At 50.0% G+C, this 12,192-nt stretch overlaps 1 protein-coding gene across 1 annotated transcript in view; it reads right to left on the reverse strand.

Annotated features, from left to right (window-relative positions):
• Positions 1-1,140: 1,140 nt before the first annotated feature.
• Positions 1,141-12,192, reverse strand: part of CDH26 (cadherin 26) — a gene marked incomplete at its 5' end in the record, with an annotated part of 31,475 nt that continues 20,423 nt past the window's right edge. Inside the window, 3 exon segments of the mRNA XM_073238044.1 lie at positions 1,141-3,005; positions 3,008-3,175; positions 11,812-12,048. Of these exon segments, the coding sequence (XP_073094145.1) occupies positions 2,878-3,005; positions 3,008-3,175; positions 11,812-12,048 (533 nt within the window).

The following is a 12,192-nucleotide window of genomic DNA, read 5'->3' on the forward strand; positions in this document are numbered from 1 at the left end:
AGCAGAAACAGATACTGGGCAGTCAGCAGTCTCTGTAGACTCACATTCATGTCAGGTGTCGGTGCCATTGTCCTTGTGTTGTCTGTCTCCTAAAGGAAAAGCTAAGGGACCACATCTTCCCTGTTAGCATAGCTCCGTCTGGCTTTGTCCTCCTCCTCCATCTGTGTGGCAGACCTGGTTGGCCTGCGACACACTTGGAGGCACAGGGACTGGACAGGGTGTGTAGTTCACCCACACGTTGCCTCTGAGGGGCCTGTTGCTGCCCCTACTTCACAGGGACATAAAATGAAGCTTCCCAAGGTTACTGTTTTGCTTGGTAACATCTTAACAACCAAGATAGCTTCTGTGTTCAGCCAATCATAAAAGTAAGCAAAACAAACATTCCCGATGAAAAGCTCCATAAAACCAATGAGATTGTTAATGCCAATGGAAACTAAAACTGATGAAATGCAAACTCAATATCTGACATACCGGATGGCAGCTCTCTTCAGATGCTAAGTAATTCAGAAGCTAATGTTCTTAATAAAATCACATTTTCGCTGAAAAGATTTTCTATTTCTGTCTTACTACCTTCTTTGATGTCATTAATAAGACTTGGTTTAGTTCACAAGTATATGTAAATTCCACTGGAAGAAAACAGTTTACCAAAACCTCATGCAGACATTTCTAATGGAAACCTTCCTAAGAATATGATAGATTTGAGAATGAACTTGTGGAGAAAACCAGCCAGGATCTGTGAATGTTTATCAGTTGCAGAAGGTGATAATATATAATATAGACTGGCACCCAAAGGGGAAGGCTGAAGTATTAGATGCCAGGTGTGCTTCATAAACATGCCAACAAGGCCATTTTCTCCACTGGACACTCTCAAGGTCAAAGACCTATGAAAGCTCTCAGAGCCTGGAAAAAATATATACTGGCTTCAAAATATACAAAGGAAACAGCAAAATCAAAATTAATAAATGTCTAATTAAGGCTCTACAAAATGAACTATTTTGTTCTCATTAACTGGTAAATTTGGTATTCATGAATTTTTCATCTGTATTTTATTACTTTTAAAAATAATTCAGTTGGGAAGACCCATCATATAAGAATTCACTGGAAGAATTCACTGAATTATGCACAAATGCCAAGATTTCATAACCAGTAGTAAATGAAATAAGCTACCCACAGCCAAAAACAAACTTATTTAAAACCTTCCAAAATTTGTTCCACTGTGGCAATGGGTTTGTTTTTAATGCAAGGTGTGGTTACATCTTCGTATGTTTGAGACCATGTGGAATTTCTAAAAAGAATGCCTTCAGCAAGGGATTGGCATACTTTTTTCCATAAAGGTCCAGAGAGTAAATATGTTTGGCTTTGTGGACCATACAGTCTCTGTTGTGACACTTAGCTCTGCTGTGGCAGGTCAAAAAGCAATAATAGACAACACATTAAACAACATATAAGCATGACTGTGTGCCAATAAAGCTTTATATACAAGCACAAATGGTGGGCCACATCCACCCCTCAGCCATCATTTTCTGACCCCTGCCTCCTATCCTGGAAGGTCTAATGATCACCTATGGATCCCTGCCAACAATCAGACTCAAAAAGTATACTTTTCTAAAAAATCACTTTTATCCTGAACTGCTCAGAAAACTTCCTAGACTCTCTTCTGGATCATTCCAGCTTGAGCACGCTGCCTGCACATCCGTGTGTCAGACTGACATTGCAGGGCTTTGGAGAGGGTTTTTATCTTCCTCAGTTCCCCAAAGCACCAGATGATATACGTGTATAAACGACGTACAAACTATGTACAAACACTTGAGATCTCTTTAAAATAAATATGTGTACAGCTTCTCCAGAAAGAAGAGGAAAGTTTTAATTGTGAGTCAGCTAAAACTTACTGTTTAATATAACACTTCACTGGTTCAACAGCAAATGTATGTTTCTCCTGATTTATCTGGAGCCTGCCCAAGAGGGCACTCACAAAAGATTATGTTCATTAATCACATAATTTTTTTAGAATTTGGCTATAGACTTTGAGATATCCAATATACACATTAAATTGTTCTGATGATAACATTCAAAATGTTGCTTAGCCAGCCTCTGATCTATTACTCAGAAAGAAAACTATTTATAGGGCACATGTCCTACTACTTAAACTTTTTAAAGATTTTTAAAAGAAACTACCCCTCCCCCACATTTCCACTAGCAATAATTAGACAAGTAAAAAAATAAAGTGTGTGGTTTTCTTTAAAGATAGAACCCAGTGGAATTCATTCATTCAAAGGCTATTAAATTCTTTCACTTATATAATACCGGTAAGTTAAATTATGTCCATTCATTTTTAAAGCATATACTGCTTATAAAGTTTTAAGCATAATCATTTCTCTCATAAGATTTTATTTACTTATCTACTCAAAAAGTAAAAAGCAATCAATATTTTTTTAATAATCACTAAAAATACTGATCAAAAAAGTTCTTTCACTTAAACTGAAGTAGAATTATAATTGTAGGAATGTCAATAATCACTAAAAGAATCTATTTTCACTTTTCCTCAGTATTATCTGTTTCTGCCAAATTGCTGGGTAATCTATGGATTATGTTTTCATTTACCCTCAAAGCAGGGCTGCTGATGGCAGCAAGGAATCCCACAATTAAGTTCAAGTTTCTTTAGAAAATCTATCTGCAAATCAAACTTTTAAAAAGTATAGCCTGCTGTCTTGCTTTGGCTCAAGGTGTCTGGTCTGAGAATATCAAAGCATTTACTCCAGACTCACAGTTTATTCTCATCCGTGGACTATGAGAAAATGTTTTTTAAAAGGAAAAAAAAATCCCATGAATATGGTTCGCCCTCCATGAATTGTACCAATTCCTCAAAATACGCATTATCTAGGAAGGAACGCCTGACTCCGGATACATTTCTTCAAGTGGAACATCCTTTGAACCCAAACTGTCCAGCAAGTCAGGCGACAGTTCCTGCTCGGAGGAGGTGATGGTACCGAGGGTCTCTGCTCTTCACACTCTCCCTCCTCAGTGTAGACATGAGGCAGGTGGCCTGTGCCATCCCCGAGCACATCAGCATCACGGAGCCGGGGAAAGGCCAGAGTAAGAGAAGGTAGACACCGGCTTCTCCACGCACCGTCCATTTTCTCCAGGTCACATTTGAGGGACACCTTGATGCCATATTAATGGTGGCAGTCCCTTGTCCCCAGCTGTAGCAGAAGAAGTTTCTACGGACTCAGAAATGGAGGCCCAGCTGAGGAGCGAGAAACCACCTTCATGCTTCCCAGCTGACTGCTGGGAGGGCACTCTGACAATCAGGTAGTATTCGTCCTTGATACCATGACAACAGCCCCTCCAGAGGTCTTCCCACCCCTTCTGCCCTCACAGAGACTCATCCTTTAGGGTCAATCCCTCCACCATCTGTGCCCTGACACCTCCTCTCTGGGCTTTGCACCTGTGTCCCCTTCCCTTGAATGACCTTCCCCCCGCTGCCAGCAAATTCCAGCTCATCCGTCAGGGCCCAAGGCGTCTCTCCCTGAAGACTGCAGGCCGTTTCTGGCCTGAGTGACTCAGTGAAAGTTTGCTAGATAGGAAGATGGATGAGGTCCAAGGGCTTTTTACCAATTTACCTTCAAATACCTCTAGGAGGGCACAGTCTGAAGTTTAGCCATTATATCAGGCATGGTGGGAGTGGGTTTAGCTAGAATCTTCTTCCCCATCACTAGCTAAGGACAGTTCCTGACAGGGGAGCTCATGTAGGATATGAGGACACTGAGAAGCAAAGGACTCGGGGCCCAGGTACGGGAGGCCCCACAAGAGGAAGCAGAGGCCCCCAAGCCCACCAGGCCCCGAGCTCACAGCCACTCACACCCCCCACCCAACTCCGGCCCCTGCTGCCCCAGCTCCCTGTGGCTTCAGGAGCCCCTCCTGGGCTCTGCACTGAGCGTGAATCCCCGTGTCCCAGCCCCGGGTCTCCCGGTGCCCACCAGGGAGCGCATGTGCCCATTGTTGAATCTACTCCTTCAGATTCTGGGGGCGCAGAAGTTCCAGACTACAGGGCGCCGGTGGGGCACACAGGAAGCCCTTGCCAGCCAGCAGACGACACATGCACCCAACTCCAAAGTGTTACCAGTCCTGTCACATCCCTTCAGTGAAGCCTAATGGATAATTAATGATGGCGCTGCTGGCGCTGAGCAAAGCCGAGGCTGCCGGGGAGCTGGTGCTGCAAGGCAGCCGCTCCCAAGCGCCGAGGCTGCCGGTCGGCCAGCGGCTTCCACCCAACTCAGCAGTTTTTGGGCCCCATAAAATCAATAATTCAACATAAGACCCGACTCAGTCAGAAGGCTCACAAAGCAAGGAGCCGGGCCTCCTGATCCGCCCTGTTCTCTCCTGGCACCAGGCCACACAGCTCGGGCCGACAGTGGAGGAAGCCCTGGACCGGGCACCGCCTCGTCCTGCCGGCCAGCAGGCTCTGCACACTGACCACGCACCCCTTGGCACAGCTGAACATGAATAAGCTGCATGACCATGGCCATGGACTGGATTTATGCAGCAACTTCATCCGTGCATGCATGGCATGCTCCCTAGCGCGTAGGAGCTGTTCCAATGCCCCTTTAGAGATGGGAAGTGGGGACTCCAGGGAGAAGAAGGGACTGGGGATGTGGCTCAGAGGCCAGGCGGGCAGGTGTGCCTCAGGCTAACCATGTCTGTGGTCTCCCAGCTTTGCATGTTGAGCAACTTCCTGCACCTGCATTTCTGCTCTCTCCTCCCCTGGCTGGGGTGAAGAAGGGTTTGTGCGTTCATTCATTCTTCAGCCACCAGATGTCAGGCAGCAGTACTGACGTGGCCCTGTTCACGGGGGCTCAGTCTGCTCACAGAGCAGTGGGCAGACCCTCCTGTCTGGGTGGCTCACCCCATTCCTTCCTCACCAGTGACCAGGCATGACGAAGCACCCACAGCAGCCCAGCCCCTCCCCACAGGAGCCTGGGCTGCCTTGCATTCAGGCTCCTACCAGACTTGGAGAAAAGAGGTGTGGTTTTTACCGCAGCAGCCACCAGACATTGTTCATCCTGCAGGGCTGGGAGGGACTAAGCTCCCTGTTGTCTCAGAGCCTCACTGAGACATGGACTTGCCACCTTGGGGACCAGGAGGAGACCTGGCGCTGTGACCCCAGAGCATGCACGGTCTGGTTCTCACCTCCTCAGTCCACAGCACCCATAGTCGACTGTCACCACTCTGCAGCCAGAGGGCAGGCCACCCAGACTCGGCACTGGGTTTCACAAAACAGGGTCCCAGGACCGTGAGACAGAAGGTGAACCCACAGCTGGCACACGGACAAGGTGGCACACAGACCTGACTCAGGGTCTGCAGTCCTGCCCTCACTTCCAGGGCTTGCTGGGTACTGTGGCATCTAGGTAAACCTGCGGAGCAAACAAGCAGAGAGAGGCCTGGACCACTGAGGAGCCCCCCTCTCCACCCCATGGCAGTGGCCTTTGTCACTCAGCACGGCTGGAGGGGGCCACCACCAGGGGGAAGGCTGTCATGGGGAGGGCCCGAGGCTGTGTGCGCGCGCATCCCCCCTCTGTGTGGTGGGAGAGACGCCTGCAGTTCCAAGTCCTAGGGAAGAAGGAAGCTGGAGCGAGGTGGCCAGTGAGGTTTAGGACCCTTCACCCTTAGTAAGCGGCCGAGTCCTGCTGCCCCTGTTCTAACTGCTCTTCCTCCAACCCTTGCTCCCCCACGGCCTGCAGCCTTTCCTTGCTCACGCAGCCCCTGCATCTGGGTCCCTGGGTGTGGGCTCAGGCTGGGGAGGAATGGGCTCAGAGTCCACCAGGTGGGTGCCACCTGGGAGCCCACCAACTCCACAACTGACTCGCTAAGTCAGGGCCACCAGGCACAGGATGCGAGGCCGCCAGGGAGAACTGAGAGTATGGGTGCACCTGGGGGCCTCTCAGGAGGAGGAGGACATGAGAAGGGAAGGGAGCACAGGGCTTTCAGTAGAAAGACCAGCAGAGGCCCACAGCAGTGGCGGGCAGAGGAGAAAGCAGGTAGGGGCCAGAGGTGAGCAGAGGCCAGAAGACAGAGCCTCATGCAGGACCTTACGCCTCAGGGCTGAAGGCTGTAACCCAGGTGCAATGGGTTTAACTGGGTTTTTATGCTGAGCATTTGTGCTTTAAACCACAAAGAGGCTTTTATGGCTGAAGTGACTTCTGGTCATCCCTGGGCTTAGGCATCCCTACAGCACTCCAGAGGACATGTATGAAAAGTGATGCCTCTGGGAAGACTTTACATGTCCATGTATAAATGTATCCATACAATTGTATGTGTGTATATATCTTTACATATGTATACATACATATATACACATATGCAGTGTGTGTAACTATAAACACACACACACACACACACACACACACACACACACATATATATATATATATATATATATATATATACATATGTACAGTTGGCCCTTCAACAGTGTGGGGATTAGGGGATGATAGCCAAAAACCCAAGTATAACTTTGGACTCCCCAAAAACTTAACTACTAGCCTATCATGGATTTAAGGTAATAAATGACAAAATAGACTAGTTCTACATATATTTTATGCGTTCATGACATATCTAACTTTTTCTTAATTATTTCAATATTTCTAGCCTATACAGTTTGCGAGGTTTTTCAAATTGCTGAAAATCTCCAAAAAAATTCCCCAAAAATTCCCAATATATTTATAGAAAAAAGCCCTTGTATAAGTGGGCCCACATTGCTCAAGGACCACAGTGCTGGTGTGATGCCCTCACTGGGTGTGGGAGCATCTCCTTTATAAACGGGGAAATGCTGATTTATTCAAAAGGTAGCGCATTTCTCTCTAGTTGAAAACAAAGCAGGGCTGTGAGTCTTTCCACACCTTTCCTTTGCTCAGACACCCATAGGTCAGTAAAAATTCACATCGTGATAAGGGGGAGGGGAGTGGAAAAGAAAGGTCAAGAGATGTTAGAAAAAAGACTAGCAAATGCAAACGTGTAGCCTGAAGTGGCTCGAGATGTAGATTCCAACATGGATGGTACCATAGATGCCTCAAAACCAGATATGCCCATGGACAAGATTTAGAAGGTGACGAAGAGAAATGAAGAGACTGCCTAGATGTAGGAATGGGATTATGGACTGTTTTGCTTTGAGTTTCTATTATTTTAATATAGGTCCTTTGAAAATGAAATAAAATTTCAAAGAAAATAAAGCAAACAATGACCCTCAGCAATGCTTATATCAAGACAGTTCATGCTTTGCAACAGATTTTGAAGTATCAGGTCACCCAATACATCATAAGTGGCGACTTAACTTAGGAAAGGTGTGTGAATGGCAGTTTAGTTAGCCGGTCACCACAGGTGCAATTACCATTTAAGGGCATGTGAAGGGAACCCAGAGATGCACTGAGAACCAGGAGCCACAGGTTCCTGTAAACAGGGAAACAAGATGCTCTCCCCCATGGGCTCTGGTGAAATTCAGTGGGTTGTGCTTGAATTGAGCCCCAGGGCGAGGTCCGTAACTCAGAGCTATCATCCTGCTTATCAGCAGCAATGCTCTGGCTTCTGGAAGCTTGCAGACAAGGAAAGAGACCACCACCAGCTCCCACGGTGTTCCTGTGCAAGTGAGAAGGTGTCCATGTGCAAGCTCTGCCCAGCAGCCTGGCTAGGCAGAATGCTCGCTGACCCGGCCCTGCTCTGCTCATCCCCAGCCAGGCACCTGCTCAGTGATTTATGGCAGCCCTCAACTAACTCACGGTTTCCAGAGTGGGAACACCTACTACTTGGAGAAGCAGAGATTCAGTGAGTTTAGGCACAGGGCTTAAGTGGCTGAACTGACCACAGAAAGGAAATCATTCCTTTTCTAGTTACTTCTCCTTGCTCCTAGTGACCTGGGGCTAAGTGTCCATCTAGTGCCAGCAGGCTTTGATGTCCCTCCCTTTTTCACAGAGACCCTGAGCCTTGGGAATGCAGCAATTTCTACCTAGAATTACTGGGTTCTATTTCTATTGTGTTTATTTTCCACTTAACCTGCTCTTTATACAAGTAAAACTGTTTTTGTTTACAGTTGAATTTTCAGTTTAAGATTTTACAGTTTAAAATTTCCTATTTAAAGACATGGACTTCAGATGGATCCAAGTTTATATAAAGAAAAGGTGTTTTGAAAAAACACTAGTACAAGAGGCATATACATGTGACAAAAAGTCATGAAGGTGGCACTGGCCAGACTGACATTGGGCACAGTCAGCTGGCAGGGTTGTGATGTGGAGCTAAGGCCTGGTAGGTTGAGCAGAATCACAGGGACTTGGCAGGGGTCTGGCAGAGGCAGACGGGGGCGGGCTTGCAGAGGGACACCGCTGGATGTGGGAGGGGCAGCCAGGGTGTTCCCTGCTCCGGGGCCCGTCAGCAAAGCCACCTCTCTGTCTAAACCCCAGCAGCAAATAAGCCAGGCTTACCTTTGCACCCAGATGGGCGCCCACCTCAGCTGTGCCGATCAACAGGGCTGGCATCCAATCCCTGACATCCAACATTCCCTGTGGGACATGGGGAAGAAATACATAAGGGCTAAAATTACAGAGGGCAGAAATAAAAGCAGAAACATCTCCCCGAAACACACTGTATGCACGCCATCACAGAGAACACCCAGACTCTAGAAAATACATGTGTCCTATAGATGGAGCTGACTTCCAGGTGTGTGTGGTTGGGGGGCGGGCGGTGATTGCATTCGGGAAGGGGGTCTTTGGTTGGTCCGTGTCTCTGCAAAGTGATGGGACGAACACTTATCCCAGTAGGGCCTCAGAATCCAGAAGCTCGTCCTGTTCCAAGGCTCGTGATGTCAGCTCCCGAGGTCTCCGAGGCTGGGCAGCGCTGTGTGCACTGATTCTTTCATTCCTCAGTGGTGCTGGGTTTCTCAGAGCTCACCAGCTTCCCCATGGACAGCAAGCATCTGTGCCGTCTTGCAGAGCATGTCAATCAGGAGGTGTCCAGCGGCAGAACATGACAAGACGGGCAGAATCAACACAGTGTTCGATGAAGCGAGTCTGAGCCAGAGCACGGGATGCGCCTGGATGCGCAGATGGAGGCTGCTGTGTTCAAGTAAACTGGATAATGGGGGGACTTGTGCGCTGGGGTGGCCTATGCATCACTGTGACAGAGACAGAATTAGTAATTCCTGTTAATAATGCTAAGTTTGGCAGCCACTGTTTATCACATGCCTGCCAATGCCTTGCCCTGTGTTAAAGACTTTGCATGTGTTACTTGATTAAATTGTCCAGTAAACCTAAGGGCTTGAGAAAACATTGTGAATCTCGCATTATACACAAAAGCCAAGGATCACTTAGATTATGTGCCTGATCCACTGTAGTTTGGAACCTACACCAGGCTTGGTGGACCCAGTTCTCAGAGCCCTGGAGATACTGTGGCAGACGAGTGGTATGGCTCGGGCTGCCAGGAGGAGACTAGGAGAGGACAGCTCTCCCTCGGACAGCTGGTCCTTGACCAGGACCTTCGTGCCACCAGGTGCCCTCCCACCTGCCCGGCCTTGGCCTTGCAATGACCAGCCCTCTTTCTGCACACCGTGCTTCTGCGGCTGCTTCCTTCTCCCCAGGAGACGCCACAAGGTGCCGGCCTACAGGAGTGGCACAGGGCATCTTCTGTCTTGCCTGGGCCTGCAGCCCGAGCTTGTGGGGGTGACTTCCCCGCTGCTGTCCTCAGCTCTGCACCCCAAGTGGGAGGCTCAGCACCACCTGTGGGCACCCGAGCCATCTGCTCCGTCCTGGGCGAGTCAGCAGGTGACTAGAGCGGTGAAGCTGCCTAAGGCGAGAGGTTCTCTCTGTTACACGGGTGGTGTCCTTCTGGAAATGACATGAACAAACTGCAAGGGCTAGCTGCTCTAATGCCTTCCGGATATCCCGCTATTGAGATGGCCGGGACCTGCCCCCTGCCTTTCCATCCCCACATCAGGACGGGCTCCGCACAGGCCCCAGGCATGCCGGCAACACGGTGCCAGGCCCTCCCTTCCGTCGTCCTGCACGCCAGTAGGAAGAGAACATGTGGGAGAGTCCCAGCCGCCTCTGGCGACCTCCAGCTTCTCGGGCCACCGGGTGTCATTAACTACTTACTCGAGCACAGAGCCAAAGGGAAGTGGACTCTTCCCAGAGGCACCACATTAGGGGGCACAGCTGTGTCCCAGGAGAAAGCTGAAGGCAGAGGACTAAGACAATGACAAGGGTGACCTCTGTGTGTGGGGTGGCATTTCCTTCTGACCCGCCTCTGGCTTTCATTTGGAGATCGCCAGCCCCTAGCTTGAGCAGACAGACAGGAGAGCCACAGTGCTTCCATCTTGTTGCCTGGCGAGTGCCAGCCCGGGCCACCACCAGGATGACAGCGGGTCGGGGCCAGTGTCAGCGCAGCAGGTCTGAAGAGCCGGCAGCTGCTGGCTGGTCACCCCGGGTTGGGGGAATGTGAGGCACATACATGGGTGGGCAGCTTCTGCCCTGGCCCACAGCCAGTCTGTAAGGTTTCTATCACCCCACATCTCAGATGAGGCTGTGGGGTTAAACAGGGAGCTTGATGGCGGGGGGTGCTAAGAAGTGGAACAGATGCACAGGCCAGCTCCTGTCCCTGCAGGGCGGGGACTCTCTGCTCAGCCTTGGCCACGGGAGGATGGAGGGACTGACCCTCTCCCCCAGGCCACGGCCAAGAAACCAGCCTGGACTCATTTAATTAGTGAGTCTAACACAGGTCCCACTTGGAGAACGCCACCTAGTTAAAGTCACTTCTCCCCTGAGCACAGATTCCCGACCTCAGCCCTGTAGACTCTCAGGGCAGATACTCTGCAGGGCGGGTGCCCTCCCGTGCACCGCGGCATGTCTAGCAGCAGCCTGGCCTCCACCCACCAGATGCCAAAAGCTCATCTCCCCACTCCACCCCATCAAAATCATCTCCAGACATCACCAAACACCCTCAGCACACAGGGGCAGTGTGCACAATCTTCCCTAGTTGAGAACCACTGACATAAAACAATGTATCAATTTAGGTGAGTTGGACAATTTTTGAAGGAAGTGTTTCCCCATTTGCTGCTCTAATATGCATGAGGGTGAAGACAAGACTGGGGACCAAGGAGTGAAAACGGGATGTGCAAACACCACTGTCGTCATCATCCTGAGACCCGCCACATGTGGCCATGCTGCCTGGCCTGCAATGGCCTTGCTCTCGTCACTGTACGTGACCAGGGCCTGCTGGCCTTCCTCAGCCAGGCAGAGCATCTGTGCCTCTTGGCTGCAGACACAAAAATGCATCCCAGCCGGAAGAGCAGCACTGCTACGACAGGGCAAAGGGGGAAATGAGTTGAGCAAAGCCCTCTGCATTGGAGGTTTCGGCAGGATCGTGTTGTTAGCTCACAACCCAGCTGAGCGCTGACCTGGTCCAACTGTCTCAGTCATCGTCATAGCACAGAATCCAGCACAGCATGGACACAAAGACGTGCTAGGTGATTGTTTGTTGAACTGATGGGTCACTACCATGCGACCAGTAATGCATCATTTATTTGAAAACCTGGCTCCCTGATTGGCCTCCGCCAAGCCCTGGAGGCTAGACACCTGTGTGTGGCTACCCCCACACTGTCACAAACATTGGGTCACCCTTCTCAACTCAACTAAACAGCCTTCATCTTGGACCCCTTGTCGTAAGTTGCTGCATTGAGCAGAACCTGCTTTTGCCAGACAGGCAGCCCAGATGGGTGACCTTTAACCTGGGTTGGGGAGTCTGAGACGCCGAGGGGTCATTCTCAAGGTGTACCACAGGCCCCTGCCATCACCTGCTCCCTGCCCCCGAGTACTCTGCACCCTGGCTTATTGCCTGAGCCACACCCCCGGGAGAGCCCCACAGCCCACTGACCAGCCAGGACCATGAGTGCTGCACCCGGGACAGAACAGACCCTCGCGTGGACAGTCTGCTTCTGGGAAAGGCCCTGTCTGCCTCTGATGGAATTACCTTGTGGGAGGCTCCTCAGCATGAAAAGTTCAACTGACTGGCCTGCAAGGGGAAAGGAGCGTGTGTTGCCTCATGCACCTGCCCGTCACCCAGCAGGTGCTCACTAAACGCCTACCACGTGCAAGGCTCTGCATGAAAGACAGCCAACGGCAACATCAAGGGAGCAGTCGCCGAGACCACCGTCAC

The sequence above is a fragment of the Manis javanica genome, chromosome 5 (assembly GCF_040802235.1).
Source record: "Manis javanica isolate MJ-LG chromosome 5, MJ_LKY, whole genome shotgun sequence".
NCBI classification, from domain to species: Eukaryota; Metazoa; Chordata; class Mammalia; order Pholidota; family Manidae; genus Manis; species Manis javanica.